This window comes from Metopolophium dirhodum, chromosome 9, assembly GCF_019925205.1.
Source record: "Metopolophium dirhodum isolate CAU chromosome 9, ASM1992520v1, whole genome shotgun sequence".
In the NCBI taxonomy this organism is placed as follows: Eukaryota; Metazoa; Arthropoda; class Insecta; order Hemiptera; family Aphididae; genus Metopolophium; species Metopolophium dirhodum.
Genome location: NC_083568.1, coordinates 18057720 through 18083758, shown reverse-complemented (window position 1 = coordinate 18083758; position 26039 = coordinate 18057720). Strand labels below are relative to the sequence as shown.

At 29.8% G+C, this 26039-nt stretch overlaps 2 protein-coding genes across 2 annotated transcripts in view; one reads left to right on the top strand and one right to left on the bottom strand.

Annotated features, from left to right (window-relative positions):
• LOC132953104 (lachesin-like) overlaps positions 1–6718 on the bottom strand; it is a 37829-nt gene extending 31111 nt beyond the window's left edge. The window contains exon 1 of the mRNA XM_061025677.1: positions 6556–6718. Coding sequence (XP_060881660.1) covers positions 6556–6622 — 67 coding nt within the window. The 5' untranslated portion in view covers positions 6623–6718. The remainder of the gene's footprint in view (positions 1–6555) is intronic.
• A 5450-nt stretch (positions 6719–12168) lies between these two features.
• The window catches only part of LOC132952502 (uncharacterized), a 16729-nt gene continuing 2858 nt past the window's right edge, over positions 12169–26039 (top strand). The window contains exons 1-14 of the mRNA XM_061024805.1: positions 12169–12412; positions 19495–19698; positions 19845–20159; positions 20861–21041; positions 21135–21414; positions 21547–21603; positions 22218–22466; positions 22763–22868; positions 23047–23059; positions 23117–23307; positions 23581–23950; positions 24182–24327; positions 24418–24604; positions 24793–25072. Coding sequence (XP_060880788.1) covers positions 12207–12412; positions 19495–19698; positions 19845–20159; positions 20861–21041; positions 21135–21414; positions 21547–21603; positions 22218–22466; positions 22763–22868; positions 23047–23059; positions 23117–23307; positions 23581–23950; positions 24182–24327; positions 24418–24604; positions 24793–25072 — 2785 coding nt within the window. The 5' untranslated portion in view covers positions 12169–12206. The remainder of the gene's footprint in view (positions 12413–19494; positions 19699–19844; positions 20160–20860; positions 21042–21134; positions 21415–21546; positions 21604–22217; positions 22467–22762; positions 22869–23046; positions 23060–23116; positions 23308–23580; positions 23951–24181; positions 24328–24417; positions 24605–24792; positions 25073–26039) is intronic.

Below are 26039 nucleotides of genomic sequence, written 5' to 3'. Positions count from 1 at the left end.
TAATGTAGTAGAGTTTTCGTCTTTTCAATATCAAAAACTTTGAAATATGTAAAAATATGCAAATTAAAACTTAATATTTGACGTTATTACACCATGAAAATGAATTAGTATCTTACCAGAATGCAAATATTTATAGGAGTTCTTTACCCTAAATTGAATAACAATAATGATGATTCTTGCAATATTTTGTTGTGCAAAGCGTTGAATATTATTATACTTATAATTTATATTGATTTATCTTGGGAACTTTTATATTGTGTTTAATTACTTGTAATTTAAGTACGTTGTAGTCAACATCTTTACAAAGTTAAACTTTAGGTTAAACTTGAGAAAATTGTATACACATGTGTATTTTATGCATGCAAACATTACATATCAAAATAGTTTAATTTTAGCTTTTTAAAATTGATTTCAACTATGAGTACCTGTTCCATCAAAAAGTTTTTAACTTCATATACTAATCTTCTCAAAGTTAAAGAAATATAGCATGTAAGATTTATAAAATCAAACTATTACTTTAAAAAAAATTGGTCAACAAACTTAAAAACTAGTTGAAAATATATGTATTTAATATTTTAATACCCTGAAAAAATATATAGGTACACATCCAACCTTTATACAAATTAACAACCAAGAAATCCAATGGAACTGCAAGGATAAGTAAAATAGTTAGGAATATACCTAAACGAAAAATTAACTTGGAAAATTCACATCAATAAAAAACCAAATCAAGGATACACAAATGTTCAGCCTAAAATATGAAAATCCTACACCTCTTATTAAGATATAGCTGAACCCCGCAGATAAAATTTTATAATAACACCACTACTAACTTACGCATAATATCCAAACAAAAATTGAAAATTATTCAAAACAAATTCTTGAGAATAACACACAAAGCCAAACGGTAAATAACTAATAAGCAACGGCGAAAAGACACGGATTTGCCCCACAAATAAATATTAATTAACCAATACAAAAACTTTCACAATAGCCTATATAAAACCTAAGTAGGTACATAGGTATAGTTCTCTAATACAAAATCAGCGAAAATATCTAAAGCTAAAACTACGCCTATACCACATGAGTAGAAGACATCATCCTAGCAGACTATCATGACAACTAATAAAGAAGATATTTCTTCATGTTTATTTGTATTTGTTGTACACCTGTAACATTGTATTTTGAAACAGTTAGGTAATTAATAAAATAAATAATAAAATATTTGTATGTGTCATATTGTTTAGCTGATATACTATAGGGTTATATCAAAATGATGTCTTCGGTGGTTTTATGGTTCTTATATAGGTACGTATATAAAATATAATATAAATATTTGTTCCCTAATAGTTTGTTGAAATAAATCGATTGATATAATACAAATTTTAACATAAAATGTTATCCAATTGACAGAATCTATAGTAAGAGTTTTATGCGTCATAAAATTCGAATGAATGAAACTTGTCAGCACTCATTTCAATTTCCTTGATAGTTATGCGTTATAGTGTTATACATGTATATATAGACCACTGTCAGAGTTTGGGTTTTATTATTATTATATGGATTTTTTATCATGTCGGACAAATAGTCAAAGCTTCTCTTGACGTGATTTGTGTATCGTACAATCATGAACATATGAACATATATATTATATGTTCGTATTGAAGGAATAGTGTATAGGATACAAAATCGTAAGAATTTGTAAAACGCTATGATCATAATATAGTATACACCATATGACATTCCTAGTTGTTATATACCTATATAAAGTATATATATTATATATATTATGTATTATACACAGATACGTAGATTTACAACATTCATCAATATTGTATTTAAGAATTAGTTAATCTTTAATTAATTCTTTAATATTTTTTGTTTAAAATTGAACCACTTATAATTAAAAAAAATATTAAAAGTGTTGTAATAATTATTACTAGGTATTTTGTAGTTGGAAGTTATTTGAGTTGAAGAACGATTATCCAATTTAAAGAGAATACTCTGTAATGGATTTTATGTCAAGTATTTCATTTTACGTCGAACATATTTTTATGTTCTTTGTCGCGAACTCGTGAATAAGATTTATTCAAGAGTGCTCAATGTACACACCAGGGTAATATTTTGAATATTAAAATTATATTTCCATGTATTTGATTAAATACAATTTTACATAGTGAAATTATGTTAAGAATAATTAAGTTAGTATCATAATATTGTATTATATATTATATATATACGCATATAGGTATCTTTTAGATTCTGAGCGAAGCGATGAATGTATTGATTTTACAATGATGTGTGTTTTTTTTTTATTTTTTTTTTTATTTTTGTGTCTGTCATCACCTTTTAGGACAGTAAAAGTGCTTGGATTTTCTTCAATAGTAACTTTTCTGATAGGAAAGTGAATCTAGTTGGTACTTTGGGGGGTCAAAAGTAAAAATTTCCCAGTAGTTTTCACAAGCGACGTGAAAAACAAAAGAAAAATTAAGGAAAAACGGGAATTTTTACGCAAAATCTGTTTTCGAGAAAATAGATTTTGGTTTTTGGTGTAACTCTAAAACAAATGACCGTAGGGACATGACATTTTGACTGAATGTTTATATTAGCATTTTCTATACACCATAAAATTTACAAAATATTTTGACTCTTTTTGAGCTGTTTACGGACATTGTCAGTTTTCAATTTTTTTAGTTTTTTTTTCTATAATTATCAATAAAATTTTATCTGTTGAGTAAAAAAGCTTGAAAATTTAATACAAGGCTCCTAGGTTATTGTTTCAAAGGCATATGCAAAAAATTAAAAATCCTTAGTCACAGTTTTTATTTATAAGCATTTAAAGTTCAAATCTTTGCAAAATACGGAAAAATCACGAAAATTAGCAAATTATTTTGAGTTGAGAATTCATAAAAATTTTTCTTTTTTAATCTAAGATTTGAAAATGTAATATAAGATTACTCATAAGTTTGTCTACCTTTATCAAAAAAAAAAATGTCTACAAGAAAGTCAAATTAAATTTTTATGAGCGTTTGAAATTCATATTTTTACAACATTAGATATTCACTCGATCTCATTTTCTTATTTTGTTGTAATTAAAAAACGAATGACTGTAGATACTTGAAAATTTCACTAAATGTTTATATTAGCATTTTCTATACACCATAAAATTTTGAAAATAATTTGACTCTTTTTGAACTGTTTACGGACATAGTCAGTTTTCAATTTGTTTAGTTTTTTTTTCTATAAATATCAATAACATTTTATTTGCTGGGTAAAAAAGCGTGAACATTTAATATAAGGCTCCTGATATATCATTCTAATAGTAGTTAAAATATATTAAAAATACATAGGCACAATTTTTTTTTATAAGCATTTAAAGTTCAAATTTTGACAACATTTATCAAATTTATAATTTATTAATTATTTTGTAGTTAAAAATTTATAAAATGTTCAACTTTTATAGCTAAGATTGAAAATTGAAAACAAGGCTCCACGTAAATAGGTTATATATTAATTACTTTATTCACAATAATATCATCAATTATACTTGGTAATATCATAGGCTGACTGACCGTTTTCGCTCAGAATCGTTTTTCTTATACAATGATATTATATCATTGAATTCAAATTTAACACCATCCATTACAGTGACCCACTTGTAACCTACTGTACAGCAGAGCGACATCCACTTATCCACCTTTTTTATGATGTAAATAAATTATTCTGTAAAATATTTTCATAAATATTTCTCGAATTTAAGGTGAAAAATAAATTACTAATATATATTAAATATAACTATTATATTTAAAATAGTTACCAAATAATTTTTGTTATATCTTAATTAATAAATTACAATATTTTACGTTTTTTAAATAATTTAATAATTACGCGTTAAAATATTTGAAATGGATATACATTTTTTTTATCAATATCAAATATAGAAATTTATATTTATAATCTATGCACGTTATTAAAAAGAATACTAATTATAAATAATTAGGACATCTAATTCTATGAAATGCAATATATTATCGTTCTTATTATTATTTTCTACGTTTTGTTTACAACGTATTAACGTGGAAATGAACTACCTATATTGAACATATAACATAAAGAAGTACAAAATTACTATGTAAACCAGACACGAGTATTTTATTAAAGGGTATATTGAATTACATAATTAAATACAAAATTTATAAAAAGTGTGCAAATAAATAAAATTGCAAATATTTTATCTATGGATTTTTAAACTTTGATTATAATATATAATAATAATATAAATATAATTTTAAATACGAAAAAAGTTTTATATGAAAGTTTTTTCACTAAATTTTTATTACTGTTCATTAGTTTTCTTTCTGCTTTCTATCAAACTAAGTAGTCAACCGTCGAGAGAGATTTACCTGGTATGTTCATTATTTTATATTTTCAAGAGTTAGGCAACTTTATTTATTTATTATACATGATATATGTTGTGACATACAACTCAAATTAATATCACGTTAATGTTGATTGAAACAGAAAAGTTATGTTCAACTTATAAAACTAACATCTTATTCACTCCAACTCATAAATAAAATGATCAAAACATTCAAAACTTTGAATATCAATTTTTAAGAATAATTATATCTACACAATACTAAATAGGCACGTTACCATCAAGATTTTACTATTTAAAGAATTATAGGAGTTTCTACATTTCTTCGACCTACCAATTTCTACATTATAATATCTCTATCATATAGGAAAATACCTACGTGACAATTATGTTTATGTAACCATTAAATTAATAAGAAATCATTCTATAAAATAACAAATAAAAAAATTATTTAGTATAGGTAATAACTAATACCTATGCTTATATAACACACATAATAATACCTACTATATTACAGGTTGTTATACCAATATACATATTATATATTACATGGTGTACGATAGAAAAAGTTTTAAGACTTTCATACATTTCCTCTAGAGATTATGAATTGGACTTAGGTTGTGCTAATTAATTTTTACAATCATATTTAATATAGGCTTTCAAAATTTGAATACACAATTACAAGGTTTTTTTTTATTAATTTCACATCAATATTGCAGTGTATGTATATAAATATAAATATATTTTTTTCTTTAACATTTACATTTATAATTGTACGATTTTTAGATTTATTTTAAATTTTAATTGAGTTTAAAGTTTATAAATCAAAATGTTAAACTTATTTGTATGCATTGTCAATTTATGTGTCACATAAGATATAGTTTTTACATATTGTCTTATGTGAAACTTAAATTGACCATGCAGACGGGCTAAGATCATATTATTTTTCAATTTAATAAAAAAAAGTAACTTCTAAACAGTAAACGTCCTAGAATCATATTTATACTCTACTCAGGATAAGAATGCCCAATTAAATTATAGTATTTTCTAACCTTACCTAAGATAACTAAGCCGACGGTTAAGTTATCAGTATTCATCCCCGAAGTTGGGCATTCTTATCTTGAATAGAGTAAGAGTATAGTATACTACAGAGCAATTATTTTATAATTTCGATCATTATCACGTTAAAATTTAAATTAATAATTTAAACTCTATAAAGTTTAATATTGAAATGATACAAATTTAAAAACTAGGGCGTCAAATATTATAGAAAATTAAATTAGGTACCTATATAGGCTATGAGATACTAACGATTAACACAAAGTTGAATTACCTATCTACATGATTGTTGCATGAGTGTAATGAAAAACTACTATTTTCTAGTTTACACGGGACTAACATAACACTATACATCCTACATCCACACAGTAGTAATAATATATCACCTAGTAGTACATATTATTATGTGAATTTTGCAGACAAAAGCCGACAACAGCATGTGGTTTTACACAAGTTTACCTTAACAAAATTACACGGACCGCGTTATATTATTTAATATTTAACATACCTAATTTATATTCTCATCCAGACAACACTATAGACATTAATGGTATATTATAATTATATATCCGAGTAATGTAAACAATACTACTAATAATCATTTGGAATACCTACCTACGTCTTCGACGGTTTTTCAAAATGTATTCAAACACAAAATATACAGATACTTTTCAAAAGTATACGTATTAGAGATAGGTACTTGAAAATATTTTTATAAATAGTAATATTATTATGTTCTCCTTGGATATTTAATCAGAAATGTTGTTATTATTTTTAAAAATTATGTCAGATTCAACACAACATATTATATTTAAGTGGTACTACTATACTAGAAAATAATTGTCATCTGTAGTACTAAAATAAAGTATTTTGAGTACCCCAAGTACAGAACCTATTCAAATACTCAACATGTGTGCTCACTATAATATGACGTGTTGTTTATAAAAGTATATACCTCGTACGTTAGTGTTGTGCACGCATTTTTTTTAAAAAAATTCGGTTTACCATAGTAATATTATGGACGGACGATTAGTGTCAATACGCGTACAGTAATATATTATATTATATACATAGTATTTATTATTTTGTGCTGTGAACGGATTAAATTGGACACCCACCTTTGGTGTTGTGGACCATCGTGAAAACGAGCATTGACCAAAAGTACGTGGACGATACTGCTGTCATGACGGTGGCGGCGACGACACTGCGCGGTGACTACGGCCGCACGCGGTCTGTCCGTGGGCACCTCTGCTTCGTGAGCTCGTAAAACAGTGGCGTGCGTCGGCGGCGGCGGTGGCGGTACTATCAACAGCGGCCGGTGACGTTGTCGGCGTTTTCCGTCACCATATATTAGTATTATTATTATTATTATATTCAGTCAAACGTCGAGCGCGGCGATAGTTACCGCTGCAGACTGCAGTCATCACGTGTGATTCAAAATATTATAGTGTGACAGTGTTAGGGTCTGCCGCGGGAGATTCATGTATTTTAATATATATAAGAATAACTCGGAAAGTACCTTTAGGTACCTATTTGGTTCAAACGGACTTTTTTTTACCGAAATGAAGTTTATCGTCTGCAATTGTGACAAAGTAAAAAAATAAACATTTATCGTGTACGAAACATCAAGTCGCGGAGGTCGGAGACGTTAGCCGTTCTCCTCTGAAATGCATGTTAGCATTATCCAGTGGACTACTTATTATTTTTAATAACTCCATTCAAATGTTCAAAAGTTCTGAAGGATTCTTGGCGTACACGAGTGGTTTTAGATATTCTCATGAAAAAAATCACATACCAACAGCACATAAAAAATCACATATCGGCAGTCATGGGAGCGGGGGTGGAAAGCGAATATCCAGTTTTGAAATAAATATCTCACGGCAAACGTAGGTTCGGTGTGCTGTGTCCCACATCATGACAGCGATTGATTTGTCATTAACAACCGAACATAATGACACTAATCACAACCCACTCCGATAACCCGTACCGAAGTCAAATGAAATCAATGCGTTTCCCATCATGGTGGACAAAAGTCAAATCTCTTACTGATTGTTAACTACTGTAAGACGACCTCAATTCAGCGTGAAACTCTGGGGAGATAGTCTAGGGCTAACACTAAATCCCTTGAAATGTTATTCAATGCCATTCTTTAAGTCATTTTTCCACATATTATTATCTTATAGAATATATAGGTGTTAATGTCCAAGGTTACATTTTTGACAGAGAATTGAATCATACCATAATCATATTGAGAGCATCTGTTTAAGGTAAAAATACTTGGCTTTGTGAAGATAACCTGTTCAGAATTTAACTTGTGCTTCAATTGAGGCCATTTACTATGCCCTTGTACGATCTGTACTAGAGTAAAACGCGATCTCCTATGGGATCCAATAATTTTGATTTGTGTAAGCAAATAAAAAGTGTGTAGCGAAAGTTCTTAAGTTTTGCTGCTTATTTAGGTACAAAAGATTTGACATTTACCACACTACACTATACACTCCAATACTTCAGTGAGCACAGTCCCTTGGTCTGACATATCTAGCTGACAGAATAGGGGTGAAGCTAACATTTCTCCGTAAGCTGCTAAATAGTGATACTTACTCATCCCTTTTAATTTGCCTCAACTTCAAAAATTCCATCATTTTTATCTACAGTTAACTCCCCTTTTCTTATCTTTAATATGCACCACTAACTATGCTATAATAAACCCTTTCGGGCTTGTTAGGATGATCATGATTGACAACGAGGACCCATAACTTTAGATGAACTAATCATCCAGTTATACTATTATTATTATGTTGTATTGTTATCACCATGATTATCAATTTATTATTCTTATTCTATCTGCTATTGTTATAAATTTATTACCTAGTCTACTCTACCTACTTTTTTATTAATGTATTACATGGTCTATTTTAATTATTGTATGAATGTACTAAAAAGTTGCATTAAAAAGAGCTTCTGCTGGTATTTTTGAAAAAAAAAAAATAAATAATATAGGTTATGATATTATACCGCATTTGTTATTTAAATAATTCAAATTATAATTTATAATAATGTACACGTTTGGATGTTAAACATGCATCTGTTGTGATTGTTGGTCATTGGATCGATTTCCAACTTTACGTGTTCGATACAAATTCTATTACCTATCCAAGTTTCAATCGATTTAATTCAATAGAGTTTGAGGGACGTTGTCAGGACGCATGTCCTTAATGTATCTTAGTCTTGGTGACTTAATATAGTCTTTGTCACCACAGTATTGTCTTATCTCCTCGATAATTTTTTTTTTATTTTATTACAAATACAAATATTTAAAATAATATTTTGGTAAAGAGTATACATAATTTATTAACAGAAATAATGAACAAAAAACTTAACGATTTAAAAATGTCTTACTTCTTAATTTTTTAAATGGTGAGTTCCTGATTTGAGTTAAGATGGTCAGGTTATATTTGGATTTTTGGCCTATATTTTGTACGGCAAACAATAATTGTTGTTCGCATACAAAAATTGGACATTGATTAAGAATTATGATGAAATAATATATCCGTACAGTAATTTATTTTACGAAGATCGTGTAAAAATATTACATTTTAAAATACGTCACTTACCTACATCGAATATAAGTCTGTCGATCGTCATCCCTATAAAAAAAAGGGCTGTATTGCTCCTTAGTCCTTACCGTTGGTATTTAATATCTATTAATAATGCTGACATTAAGTGCAAATGTGCAATTACCTAGTAGATTAGGTAAGAATAATTTTTATTTTTAAATCATACAATCTGTATTAAATTGGTGACACAATCAGAGCAGGAGTGCTAAACGAATAATAAAAGGACATGGCCTACAATTTTTATTTTAATGTATGAATAATGAATACATTATAATCATAATAACAAAAAAAATTCAGGGAAATCACTCTACTGTAAAGCACGATGTTGTATACCTACTATATAGTTACCTAGAAAACGACTTTGAGCAAAACAGTGTGTCACTAATTAGTAATTTATTTTTCTATAAGTAGGTAGTACGGTATACGTACGTTGAACTAGTTTTTTCAAAAATAAAAACATTGCATACGTACCTGTATTATAATAATAATAATAATAATTATTATTATTATTAATTTTTTTTTATTAGAAAACAAGAATAAATACAATCTGTAATAAATTTATACAATAAGTAACATCCAGTCCAGTAACCATATACTTCATAAATATTTATTATTATTATATTTTGTCATACATTATTGTTATTAAGTTATATTTTATACTGTAGAACGGTGTCGATCGATTTGATGTATACCTAAGGTTCTTAATAAGTTACTTTATAGGTAAACTACATTTCCAAGCTTTAAATATTAAAACTGAAAATGACAAAATAATTTGCAAATTTTTAGCTTCAAAGTTCAAACGATTATAAAATAAAATTGTTTTTGGTAATTTGTAATTTTGTAAGAACAGCTTATGAGGAACTTTGTATTAAATTGCAAAAATTGTCATATATATTTTTATATTTTACGAAAAAAAATATACAATGTCTATAAATACTAAATAGCACAAGAAGAACCAAATTAATTGTAAAATTATATATTATCTAGAAAACGCTAACATAAATATTTGGTAAAATATCACATATATTATATCTACGCTTATTCATTTTTGAATTACATAAAAAAAACAAAATATATTTTGTCGATAAATGGTATTTAGGATTCAATTTTCTACCAGAAACCACACTCAAATTTGAAAACGTCAGACACAACAACTAAGTTTTTTCACTTATTTAATATATAAAAGCGTAATAAATATACGTATAGAGTTATTAAATTATTATTTCTTATAAAATGAACAGTTTTATACATATATTATTGCTATTAATTAAAAAAAACAGATAAAAGTATCTTGATAAAACTATAAAAGTATAATAATTGAGTGAGAGTTTTTTTATAGTTAAGACAATAAAATAAGTTTAACGCGCATTGATTTAATCATATAGTAGTGGTTATTCCTCGTTTAGTCATTTAATGGCTGTGTGATTATTTATCAGTGTGCTTAATATTTTTGTTTACTTGTCAGTTGTAGTTATTGTTAAAAAGGACAAAATGTCACAAGAGAAGGAAATAATGACAAAATACTGCGATTAAAAAATTTAGCGAAAGACACTGCAGTAGCTGACTATATGGAATATTGATTAAGAAAAAGAACAACGTGCTGGACAATCATTAAGAAAAAAGATTCAACTACCTCAGCAGAAATTAAAGTCGAAGGAAATGAGTGGGTAATAGTTGTAATAGCAAAAAAAGTATTTTTGCTTTGATTTAAGTTTTTTTTTTTATATAAGTCATGACGATCCGTCTTAATACATTTATACTTATACTTGTAATAGTTTGCAGGATATCTAAGTCGTATTTGGTCATTATACTATCATTACATATTATATAAATATTAAAACCGACTTTCCCATTGGTACTTTCCCAGGGTATACTATGTACTATGGGTTGTTAATATGAGAAAACCACCGTTTATGCACGACGTATCTGAACTTTGAGTATAATATGAAACTGTTGTAATTATACACATTATATTACAATATACAAACAGAGCCACGTGCTTGTGTACGCGTAAAAATGGTTGAGAAAACTCAGCGCGGCCGAGAAGGGGAAGGGACGCCCCAGAGCCTCGTCAATATTATGAAAAAGCAAATATAATAAACGTCTACCGTGCAAGAGTGTATAGGTGTACGTATAGTGAACACAATATTACAATATAGGCGTGTAATACTATGCATATAGATGTAGTGACGGCGGCCGTCGTCTTTGCGCGAAATAATTGTATGCAAACACTGCTGCAGTAGTTGGTAGGTATAACATAATATAGTCGGAGGTATTATACCAATATGTACAAGAAAAAACCACTGTGGTATTAAAATACCTAGATACCTGTATAACTCTCGTGGCCGCCCCGTTTTCGAGTTGTACAATAATAATAATAAAGAAAAAAATCGAAACGAAAAGAAGTAAATTATAAATAATGAGCTGCGATAAAACGCGTGTACCTGTATAGCTACTATATATAATATACATATACATGTACATAATATGCCTATTGCCTATACCTATATAATATTATGTTTATTTAACTAAACTACGGCTATAGAACGACTTGGGTCGTCGTCGAGACAGCAGCTGCCCAGGGACTGAAATACATGAGTACCTCAGACCTCTACGGCTCTACCTACCTACACACATATTATATAACATTATATTGGTACGACATTTTGCATCCACAACTATAGGCAATGGGCATACGCACCCCTTCAAATTCGATTGTACGTGAAATTTCAAATAATCCTTTGCACGCGGTATACTTCGATTATCGAGTGGTGAGGTAATCTCCATCCGATCAGCGGGCGGAGAGGGTTGTCAGTCGCGCATACCGTAATTTAATATTATTTTCGTCGTCGGTCGAATACGCTCATCTCCGTACACGATTCGGTGGCGTGAGTTGGGATAATTTTTAGGGGCCACAAACTCGGTTAGGTTAGAGCTTGCGGAAATCCGTGTGAGACTTTGGTACAACATAACACACATTTTGTTTAATATGTAACATCGCGTATTAATATAAATGTATACCTAACAGTTATTCACGTATATTATGCACTGCTCAACGGTTTAATATTTCCGGGGTCGAAGAAACACATTAAATATTATATGGTTTTACTCACTCCTAGCATCTTGGTTTCGTCCTGAAAGCGAACGCGACGATGTCGCCAAATGACGATGATGTCGCCCGGAGATGGACCACGTTACGACGGAACTTCTTGCCGAGAATGTCGCCGGCGGCTGTGCAGTTGTCCGTCGGCCGAGCGACGACCGTTGCGAAATCGTCGTGCGTACTTATCGACGAGTACACCAGCCACAGCACGGTTCACGGAATGCGATACATATCCAAAGCCAGTCTGCTGGAGAAGTGAGTCGTTTGCAGTCGTTACAATAGATTAATATTTTGAAACCGGATTCACCCTGCAGCGTTCTAGTAAAAAAAAAATTGTTAGCTATAATTATAATATAGATATCTCTATATTATGGTAACACGTAATTTTTTTGGAAAAGCTGGCAATTTTTTTTAAAAATTGATTTCCATACGGCGTCCAGCAAAAATATTTCCCAACAATAAAACGGTTTGTGGGTTGAGCTTTATGCCGCTTTATCCACCTAATACGCTTATGTATAACTATATTTTTATATCTACAGGTATAACAATAATTATGGTTTGACTTGACGCTTTTTTTTTGTCACTTGATTGGTCGACATTTTTTCGATTTTTTTTTTTAGTTATCTTTTTGTTCTATCCACTTACTATTAATTCTGTATTCCAAATATTACTAGAGTATCATTCCACAGTCTAATCATTTTTATGTAAATAATATTATACCTACTTTATATTAAGAATAATGATAAAATAGGGGGTTGTAATAAAGAACACTCCTTAGAGTATATTTCTGGACTTCTTTAAATACTTATACATAATTAACTACCTACCTATATAGGTATTAGTTCAATATTTTAAATATAAACTAGTACCTACATTTTTATATTTATATTTTCAGCTTTAATTTATGAAATTATTTAATAATACATTAACGGTCATGTAGTCATGTAGAAATCGATGTAAGAATATTATTCTAGGTACATGGCTAAATCCAGTGGCATTTCTGGTAGTATAAAATTTTAAAGATGAGACGGCATATCAAGCTACCTCCACATAATACCTCGTAAAAAATGTATATATTTTCTAATTTATTCAAAGACAAAATTACGTTTCTAGTATGACATTAAATACATAACTCGTTGATTGATTCATTATGAAAACTTAACTGTGGTGTAAATGTATAATTTCTACAACTAAACAGTTAATAATTAAACAGCCATCTATTGGAAATTAAAATTATTTTTAATTTCAAAGTTTTAATGAGCTTTAAAAGTTTCAACCTACTTATATATTAATTAAAAATTATTTACACCACATTTTATTGAACATTTAATACTCAAATATTATTGTCAGAACCATAAAAATTGATAAAGAAAATTAGTTACAAATTTATAAGTTGTATAAGTTAATAAATTTAATTATCTTAAATGATCTTATACATTTCAATAATATATAATGATTATAATTTATAAATAATAATATTATAGAAATCATGGTATTATAATAGTTATATATGTGTGCATCATAATTTGTTACATTATTACATACTGCAGTGCAGCACATTTATGGGGCTATATATCTATAAAAACCTATATTCTTCGTTCATACTGTTTATTTTCAAAATTGTATTTACTTTTTAATTACTATTACGCGCGATCTTCATACTTGAAGCATTAACAGGAAGTGGAGACTGGAAATATGTAGGTACATATTTATATACGAACGTCGAACACAATATTATAAAAAGGTAGATAAGTGGATGTCGCTCTGCTGTACAGTAGGTTACAAGTGGGTCACTGTAATGGATGGTGTTAAATTTGAATTCAATGATATAATATCATTGTATAAAAAAAAAACGATTCTGAGCGAAAACGGTCAGTCAGCCTAAAAATTGAAAACTGACAATGTCCGTAAACAGCTCAAAAAGAGTCAAAGTATTTTCAAAATTCTATGGTCTATAGAAAATGCTAATATAAACATTCAGTCAAAATTTCATGTCCCTACGGTCATTTGTTTTAGAGTTAAACCAAAAACCAAAATCGATTTTCTCGAAAACAGATTTTGCGTAAAAATTCCCGTTTTTCCTTAATTTTCTTTTGTTTTTCACGTCGCTTTTGAAAAATACTGGGAAATGTTAACTTTTGACCACCAAAGTACCAACTAGATTCACTTTCCTATCAGAAAAGTTACTGTTGAAGAAAATCCAAGATGACTTTTACTGTCCTAAAAGGTGATGACAGACACAAAAATAAAAAAAAAAACACACATCATTGTAAAATCAATACATTCATCGCTTCGCTCAGAATCTAATATAATATACGATTGCCGATTTGCGAAATATTTATGCACGATATAAAAATGTTGTGATTTATATTACACGTCATTATAATTAATAAAATATGTAGATTCACATAATAATACAAATTAAAATAAACGGTCACTTTGGATAATACGTGATGTTAACAATTTGAATAATGAATATTATCATACGCACGTTGATACAATAAATTAAATTAGATTCTACAAACACGAATGCGTTCGACTCGACTGGGACGTAGGTACTCAGGAATTTAATGACATTTATCTTGATTTGATCATCACAATCACAAAACAAATAGATAAATTATAATATATATTATTTATGATTTTTTATTTTAAATGTTTTCTTTTTGTTATACATTATAAAAGTATTGCAAACCAATTTTTTAATCCATTTGGTATGACGTAGAAAATAACTAATGATATTTTGCATATTTTCCCATGATCAAATACTATAAATGCATTTTTTTTTTTTGTTATTAGGTACTATAGCACAATTTTTTTATATTTTTATGAAAGTTAATGTAAATTGTATACCTTGTATGTAATTTTTTGAAATTTTAGATTTCATAGGACATTTAAAAAAAAATTGCTATTTTTATTAGATTAACTACGAACGGGTGCTCGTTCACGCTCTACAAGCGTATCATATTATACTTGCTTTTACAGACGTACGCTCAAGGCTGGATTAAAAACCTATTGGGCCCCAGGGCTGAAATTTCATATAGGCCCTTTTGACAAAACATGCTTTACAAAGCCGATTTCCCGTATTCCACCAATACTGGCAGTATTACTAGATATAAATAACATAAATAACATTATTAACTATTGATGATATTATTGATATCAATGAAAATATTAAATAACAGTAAAATGCGTCTTTTCTACCATGGTGCTTTTCTAGGTATTTCCTATTTAGTTGTTTTTGTCGATAAAAAAAATGGTTTTTAAAATACTATAGAAAAACTATTCTTTTAAATCGTTGAAAAATGAGGATCAGCTTAAAATTGTTTGGGCCCCTTTCATTTTGGTACCTGAGAAGGCCCCGGGGCTTCCGCCCTGACTAGACCCCCCCCTAATCCGGCCTTGCGTACGCCCGCGTAGGCAATGTGACTGTTAGGTATAAAATTGTTGGTATCACAGCGAACGTGCAGGGTATATGAAACAAGTGGATACCTAGTTTCTATTAATAATCTATTAAAAATATTATATAGTATATTTTAAAAAAACAATCACCAACAACATTTTTATACATTTTTTATAACATCATATTTGATTGTTAGGCATATTTGCCATTTGCGTTAGTACTTTTTTTACTTTTTAAAGTCATAAATATCATAATAAGACATAATTACATAAGTCATAATCTTAATTATAAATATATAAATTGTGCTTTTGAATTTACGCATCTAATAAAATATTATATTATATAGACGTCAAATAGGCTGATAAAAAAAACATTTTGCCATCTTGATCAATTGTCATAACAAGATTACTCTCGTATATTATATTATTATTATCATTACGATTTTTCACATTATATTATATAGATACCTGCAGTTATCGTTATATAGGTAGCCGATAGATACTTAAATGTACAATTTTCACGTAATTTTAAAATTAAGTTGATCAATTGAAAACTATTCAAACAATGAGTTGCGGGTAACATACTCGATATAATAATAATATAAATGTATGTAATATGCTGTATGAACAAACATATTTTGATTAATAAGATAAATTTAATGGACCAATATTATTCTAACAATATAGGCTATAGCAGTATAGCTATATTATAGGTCAGTCTATAATCTATATTTGATGTCTGAGCCAAGCAGTGACTGTTGACTGTTGAATATTTAAGTACCCATGTGTTATTTGCAACTCTTATAACGTATTATATGGCCGTATACCCTGCATTAATATTTCAATAACAATGAATAAGTGTATTCAATAAATTTAATTATTTAAATATGCTAACCTAGAACTACCAGCTAGATATATATTATTGTATATAATGCAGGTAGTTGCTATACGGAGCCAACTTCGTATCGTTATTTTAGTTTAATATTTGTTCAACTTGAAACAATTGGTCATTTTTTCCGACACATGGCTGTCGCAAAATAAATATTTCGTTTTAAAAAGTTTCAAATTTAATTAATTAATGTAATAATATTATAAGTACGCTCTATTTATATGCATAAATGCATAATATAAGTATAGGGATGATACTATGATTATATTATATGATACTTGTTTGGTGTTTGATATATGAATAAATATAACGATTCTGAAAATTACGAATAAGTGTGTACCTTCGTTATTAACCCTTTGAGGAGCAGCCTTGGAATACGAAAATGTGTGCCTTGGGAACGCCTTGGGAATCTACACATATTATGCTTAGCAATGGTAAATTGAAAAAAATAATTAAAAGTGGATACGTGTAGCAACGTCCGTAATGATAAATGAAAATAAATCGATTGATTAAAATTAAATTTCACAAATGGTACATATTTTATATAAGGAATTTTATGGTAGTTGAATCAGACGAAACACAAACAAAGAAACAAAAATAAACTAGCATAATATAATATGTCGTTGCTCTTTTTGACACCGATTTTAAAATATAAAATATAATAAATATATATATATATGCTACTCACTCAAAAGATTAAGAAATAAATAAACACATAATGATAATACTTATTTGTGATCCGTAAAATATCGGTCTAAAACTAAAAAAAAATATAGGTATACAAAAATGTCTACTCAACGATTACATAATTACTAATTAGGTATTACTTCGATAATCATGCCGCACCATTAACGCTAAACGCTAAATATACAAGTGAATAATCTATTCCGTATTATGCGTATCATCCTTCCTTCATATTGCTCAACTTCGGTGAGGTGATTTTTTTTGTGACGGTAAAGAAGGATCGGCATTGGTTTTTAGCATCGATTTCAGCATCGATTTTGTACGCCAGAATACAAATTATTATTGCTAGGTGTTACACCATAATTAATATGAGTTATAAATTAATATAATAGTGATACTATGTAATCTATTAGGTTTTTCATTTCGATTTCAGATGGGTACAAATCCCATTCAAAACACATTCATACGCTGTAATGCTGTAGTCTTATAGGTAGGTATCTACAATCCTACGCTACCGATATAACATCAATCTTAATATTCTATAACACCGTCGTCCATACATAACACAATAAATTTAAATTCCATTCAGTTTAACGGCAATGTATTATTTTAAATTTATTAAAATATGAGAATATGTAAGGAATTTGGATTGCGTTTATGGAATGCCCGATGTAATAAACGTACCCATAAACAGGGCAAACTATAAAACATTAGAATTCATAACATTGTCGTTTAATTTAGAGGATATAAAAATAACTCAAGAAGAGTTATAGAGAAATAGAGTGATAGGTGTTTATAGTAAATAATTATTATCATTTATCATTTTAACATAATTACGAGTACATAATAAATCAAAGAAAATCTACTTATTAGAACTTATAGAAATTACAAAAATACGTATTTCAATGCAAAATGAATTAATTTGTTTCATACATCTTTACCTACCTTATTTAATTATATTGTAAATATAATTCAATAGGTATCTCTTCGAAAGCCTATAACAATTTTAATTAATTTAATAAAATATTTATTGTTTTATGTTTGTCCTTAAATACAAATAATATTTTCAAAAATGTTAAACACGTGGATACATAATGTATAGGTTACAAGTATAAACACTATTCGTAAAATCATTATTGAGTTAATATCCAAAATGTAGTAATATAACTTAAGTACCTACAACCTACCTAAAGAATAGTAAAATCCTTTTTGAAACAAAATCAGAACATACAATTTCCGTTTTATGAATGTTACGTGGGTATAGAAGTAGACAGGTACTTACGTGATGGTTGTTTATAATTCAAGTAAGAAGTATTTCTATCATAATATATAATAATATACATATAAAGGGAAAACTTTTTAAGAATAGGTATTACATGTTTTATATAAATTACTTTATACATAACAATTGTATTCGTTCTAATGATATATTAGGAAGATATTTTAATCCAAGTTTTTATTGCAGCTAGGTAAATAATAAATAATATAAATAATATAAATAATATAAATAATTAATATAAATAATCTATGGTGGTAAAATATGTAGGTACTCCAAAAATAATTCTTTCATTATGTGACAGTATAGGTAATTAAATAATATTATATTGTGTTTTGGAAAATCGTTTTCATGTAAATATATACCTAAGTTATTAAGTCTTGATATTTTCTCCACTGCTCGGAAAAACATTGAGTCATATATTATATGTTTTTGGTTATAGCTAGTGAGCCAGTGGCGGCCACTAGGGCACCGCATAGTAAGAGCACCACCTTTATAGTTAGGACTCCTAAAACTTTATTTGTCTAGGGGCCCCAGAATACCTTCCGCCGTCACTGAATAGTGAATACAATATACATATTATAAAATATTGTAAATTCCTACCTATTGTTAAGGATTACCTAATAAAGTAATAACTAGGCAATAATAAAAAAGGTGGGTAAGTGGATGTCGCTCTGCTGTACAGTAGGTTACAAGTGGGTCACTGTAATTGATGGTGTTAAATTTGAATTCAAAGATATAATATCATTGTATAAGAAAAACGATTCTTAGCGAAAACGGTCAGTCAGCCTATGATATTACCAAGTATAATTGATGATATTATTGTGAATAAAGTAATTAATATATAACCTATTTACGTGGAGCCTTGTTTTCAATTTTCAATCCTTAGCTATAAAAGTTGAACATTTTATAAAATTTTAACTACAAAATAATTTGCTAATTTTCGTGATTTTTCCGTATTTTGTCAAGATTTGAACTTTAAATGCTTATAAATAAAAACTGTGACTTCCTGTACATTGTATCTACTAATTGTCAACAAGCCAATTTTTCCCACGGAGTATTATATTCTATGAAATTTGTTTCCAGAATTTTTTGGATTACAATGTTAACCATTTGTGGACTATCAGCATGTTATATTGGCAACCAGTTATGGCTCAAGTTCCGTTCCAAACCTACACAACTGGCAGTTAAAGACACTCATGTGCCTTTGTACGAGTTTCCATTCCCTTCGATTACCATCTGTCCAGCAATCAAGGTCAAAAAGACAGTAGGTCTTGAATACTTTTCAAGGTAATCAAATCATCAATTACCAATGCAATATACTAACATCGATAAAAGCTACTTTCCATTTAGGGCTTTTAAGTTTGAAAAACCCTCCATTCGTAAAATAATACTATAATATGTAATAAATCTAATAGGTATCTATTATTTTGTAGGTACATCAGTATCGACAACGATACAGTGCGAGCTGGATTATTGAATATAATGAGCGCCTTATCGACGATGCAACAGCCGACTTATTTTCGAATGGCGGAGTACGTAGATAAGGCCAAACACTTGTTGCCACTGTTTACAAATATAAACTTAACTGATTTTATGTTGACGACACTGCCGACATGTAATGAACTATTTGGCCGGTGCAAATGGCACGGTGAAATTATATCGTGTTGCGACGCGTTCTCGCTTCAGAGGACCGAGGAAGGATTTTGTTATTCGTTCAATTCTCTAACTTCCGAAGCTGGAAATCATTGGTATGGGCAATGATCCAATGAATGATGATATTATTATTTTTTTTTTTTAAATTAATTAATTAATGGCAATCCGGCAATTCCTAAGTTTGGTAAACATTTACAAGTTACATAATTATGTATATAATATAAATGGATGTGTATGAACAGTGTGTGTATGAACAGCAGAACAATGAAATATAGATTAGTAATAATAACAGTAATAGTAAGAACAAAAAATATTAAAAAGAAGAAAAAACAACAGTATTTTACATATAAATTACAAAATTGAAAATATAATGTGAATGTGTCAAATAAGACTTGAGGTAGAGGATAAGTGTTAATGGTATAATACCTAGTAGTAAGTAACAAAGTTAAAGTGAGTTATGGAAATGTAGCATTCTGTGTATAGGGTGGTTGTAGTTCGCACGGTGAGAAGGGATGGCGTAGAGCAACGAGTGGTCTCTTGTTGCATAGACAGGGACACGAAAAAAAAAGACAACAGAAGATCAGAGGCATCGATTGAGCCATTTAGTAAAGAGACAACGTGTGATAAGAGTAGGGACATTTAAAGACGAGTTAATATTGAACAACAGTCACGAGGCGGGTGAGCAATTTTAAAAACAAAAGCAGCGTGCGAAATATATCGGTGTTCGACAATCATATTAATAATTATAATTTAATGATTAATTAATAAAAACACATCATATTATATGCTTTCGCAGCCCTCTTTCCGAAGTGTTAGAAAACGAAGGCATCGTCGAAGAAGATGACTATATGTATCCTGGATGTGAACTGAGGAGAAATACCGCCGTAGGTACAGTCACGGGTCTAGAAGTATTTCTGTACAAAACAAATATGTCCGAATCGTTGGGCCTGGGACAGCGTGACATAGACGGTGCTAGGGTACGAACGAAATACGCAAACCCAAATGCTTATTGCTCAAGACGGTGAAACCTAGGTAATTATTATTCTGATCTTAATAACATTTACACACAGATCATGATCCACACGTCGTACCAGTTTCCAAACGCGGGAGACGGTATATGGTTGAGGTCCGAACAGGGCCGACGACTGAACATCATGATTTCACCGGTGATAACCGTCACCAGTAGTCGGGTAAAAGATCTGAGTGTGGCGACGCGGGGCTGCGTGTTTCCGGATGAAAGGGAGTTGTACATCTATCACGTGTACACGCAGAGTTCGTGTCTGATCCAATGCCGCATGGAATTCATCTTGTACACGTGCGGTTGTCACATGTATTTTTTCGTAACACCCGGTAAGTAGAGCAGTGTAGCCGCGTAGACATAGGCTAAATGTAATACAACATTCCTCATAAGTTGTTGTTAGTTGTTACCTAGTGAAAATTAAAAAAAAAAGTTAAATCAATAACTACATTTATTTTCTGTAGATGATGGAAAACCAATGTGTGGTATAGCAGATCTAACTTGCATAAATCATAATACCCGTGAGTAAAAATAAATTACCTACTATAATATTATATTATATTATGTGAAAAGTTTTCAATATCCAGTGCTTGAATTATGGTGGGAGAAAGAGACGGAGCAGGTACTTCTTTTTTAAAAATGTTATAGCGTATACCCATTTCAATTATATTCTAATCAATAAGACATTTAAATCTTCAGGTACACACTTTTTTATACTCCATACACCGATAATATCTAATAGTATATATAATAATATTAAATTACCGGTAATATATAGAGAACATTATATTATGGTGTTCAATCCAATTATACAGAGGGATTTTATTAACTATGTCACCCCATGTGTACCAATACATTCATTAAATTCTGATGTTGAGAAGTTTTAAGCATATGTACAACATTTGCATTTATTTTATGTAGGTAATTTAAGAACTTCAAACGATACAATTTTTAGCTCGTTAAGCAGATGATAGTTTTTAAAATGCGATGTATCGAGTTAGCTTAATATAAATATACCTAGTTAGTAGTTATACAATTGAAGCAGTGCCCAACTTTACAATCACACATATTATAATATATATTATCTGTTTCTAATTTCTAACTATTATTTATTAGTACCTAATTTGTTCTGCAGGTCATATTAGAATGCTAACTCCACCCAAAGGTACTCCTGGTTTTGAGGATCGACTCATACGTGATTCACTAGATTGTTCACAGTGCATACCTACTTGTTACGAGACAACGCATGAAATCGAGATGGAGTCGTCTCCAGATCAAAGAACGTCCGTTTGGAAACTGTTCAGCTATTTGGACGTGGCATATGGAAACTTGGGTTCCAAAAAATATCAAAGGGACATAACTTTTGCTTGGACAGATCTTTTAGGTGGGTATATCGACAAACGAAGAGTTGATTTACCCGCTTATACGTGTTATATTAATATATAATCAGTGCTTGAGTTAGAAATAAAATGCAAAAGTGTAAAAAAAATGGGCGTATCTGAAGATTTAAATTGTCCTATCGATAAGGATACAATTAGAAGAGGTACGCTAACATGTTTAAAATAATATAGAAATTCATTCCTTCCTAAATTCAAGCACTGAATTTATATAATAGGTACACAGCTAGGTGTATAATCATGTATCCAATTATTTTAGTTAAATTATTTATTTACATTTCAGTGGCACTGGGCGGTGTCGCCAACTTGTTTTTGGGGTTCAGCATATTGAGTGTAGTCGAATTCATTTATTGGACGCTGAAAATATGTGTCATTGCAATCATTAGACTGTGCAAATAGCTAGCATAGGTATACCTTTATATTATATTGTATAAACGCGTACCTATCATTATAATAAACGAATTCAAAAGTATATTACTTAACATATTGTGTAACGACTGGTGTTTATCTTTCAATACATCCTACCCTTAATTATAATATATTGTATACGTTCAATACACCGTTCAGTACACAAATCATAGCTGGTAAGTACCTACCTGCAGTTACCAGAAACCCGTCAGTCGTGTTTTGAATCCAGCGCACAAACATGAATCCCAAACCGGGACCAACGTTTTGGAAAAAAGAATTCGCTTGGTCTTATTCAACCGTCGAAAGACTGGCGATAGCCAAGAGTAAACGGCTGGGCAATATTTTCAGAGAATACGCTCGTTACTGTACCGTACACGGAGTCCAATACATTTTTAAAGATAATTCCAGTTTCATTGAACGGTTTGATATTATTTAAAATAATTATAAATCGTTTCGACGGTAAAACATACACGTGCCTCTATCGGCAGGGTTGGCTCAAGCGAAAATAGTGCATTAGGCAAAATCAAATTTTTCCGCCTTTAAAATATTAATATTATTGCTGTTTTCAAAATGCCACCCCCCTACTAAAGTTCTGCTCTAGGACAGTTCCTAGGTCACCTATACCTTGAGCCGGCCCTGATCGGCACCACAATAATCACACGTCGACGACGACATACCTATACGTTATTTCAGGTGCGCTTGGTTAGTCATCGTGTTGACTAGTTTCGTTTGCGCAAGTATTCTAGTACATACCATGTGGCTAAAGTTCAACTCCTCGCCGACAGTTACCGCGGTCAAGGACACGCACTTGGCGTTGTACTCGCTCCCGTTTCCAGCCGTCAACGTCTGTCCCATGGACAAGATAAAACGTTTGGTGGCCCATAAGTACGTGGCCGACAGAATAAACGTTTCATATCAAGAGTCCGAATTGGACAATTTCCTCAACGCGTTGACACTATTTCAGCACCCGCTCTACAATAGAATGTTATACTACATAAATAACGAAATAGGTGGTTTTTTTTCCAAATTAACCACCATTAATATTACAGATTTTATGTTACAGGTAAGTAGGTACTGTACACGTACTAGTTACCTATACCATTGATTATAAATACTTGTGTTTATAATCAATGCCTATACTTCTTAAGTATTGTTCAGGTAGGTAAGTGCCTATAGGTACGTAATATTTAAAATATTTCAATATACAAAGTACAAAATATAATATATAATTATATAATATGTACCTATTTAATAGTGTGCGTTTGAATTTCTTCGATTACCGTATCTGCTGCAGGTAATGCCGACATGTAACGAAGTGTTCAACGCTTGTTTTTGGATAGGACACTCTTACAATTGTTGCGACTTGTTCAGCTTACAGAGATCTGAGGAGGGTTTTTGCTATTCATTCAACTCGTTGACTTCTGTTAAAAAATCGGCTTGGTAATAAACTACTTCGTTGAGTATATTATTTTAAACAAAAATCGATAATATATATTAATTAGCCGGTGATTACCGGACACGTATTTTCAGTCCCATGTTTAGCACCCTGGAGACTGATACGGATACGGCTTATACAAACTCTACGAACTGGGAATGTGTACTGAGACGCAATACAGCAGCCGGTTCTACTTCGGGATTGCAAATTTTTTTCAAGCAATTTGCCAAATCAGAACGCTTGATAAACGCTTCTATAATTACTGGTCAACCGGCTGTCAGGGTTCGTGAAAAACGATTAAATTACGTTACGCCATTGTTATCTATATATGTATATTGTATAGGTACTCAGTGATCACTGGAGTGAACCACTGGTTATACATAATAATATTATTTTTAAGACGGCCTCGGAATAAATATTGTTTTGTATAGGTACACGATCCAAGAAATCATTTGACTTGTTTTTCGCAGGTTCAAGTATTTTATGTGAACGAGTATCCAGAATCCGGTATGGGCAGCATTGTCACGGCAAAGAAGGGGACTAAACTAAGTATTATGGTAAAACCATTTGTCACAATAAGCACGGATAGAATCAAACAGCTCCCCGTGGTGGAGCGGTTTTGTTATTTTCCCGATGAACAACATTTGAGTGTGTCGAGGTCGTACACTCAAAAGTCATGTCTCATAGAATGCCGTTTAAATTATTTACACAGAAAATGCGATTGCCGTCCATATTATTTCAATATGCTTGGTAAGTAAAAATGAAAAGAAAAAAGACGAACAAGTGGGTGACGCTCTTCTGTACAGTAGGTTACAAGTCACTGTAATGGATAGTGATAAATTTGAATTCAATGATATAGTATAATTGTATACGAAAAACGATTCTGAGCGAAAACGGTTAGTCAACCTACGATATATTACTAAGTATATTTGATGATATTATTGTGAATAAAGTAATTTATTTACCAATATTTACGAGGAACCTTGTTTTTCAATCCTTAGCTATAAAAGTTGAACATTTTATACATTTTTAACTACAAAATCATTTTTAAATTTTAAATTTGATAAATTTTGTCAAAATTTGAACTTAAATAATGCTTATAAAAAAAATGTGCCAACGTATTTTTAATATGTTTGAACTGCTATTGTAACAATATATCGGTAGCCTTGTATTACATTTTCAAGCTTTTTATCCAACAAATTAAATTGTTATTAACATATAAAGAAAAAAACTAAATAAATTGAAACTTGAAATTGCCTGTAAATAAATCAAAACGAGTCAGAATATTTTAAAAGTTGTATCAAGAATATAAATTGATAAAATAAACATATGGTGTAAATTTAAAATGTCTACGGTTTATAATATTTGAATTACAACAAAATATAAAATCGCTACATAATGAGAAATCGAGTGAATATCCAATCTGGTGAAAATATGAACTTCAAACGCTCTTAAAAATTTAATTAGACTTTCTTGTAGACATCATTTTTTTTGATAAAGGTAGACAAACTTATGAGGAATCTTGTATTACATTTTTAAATCTTAGATTTAATAAGAAAAATTTTATGAATTTCTAACTCAAAAAAATTTGCATATTTTCGTGATTTTAATGCGTTTTGTCAACATTTGAACTTTAAAGGCTTCCAAAAAAAAAAAATTGACTGGATTTTTGATATTTTTCAAGCTTTTTACCCAAGAAATAGAATTTTATTAACAT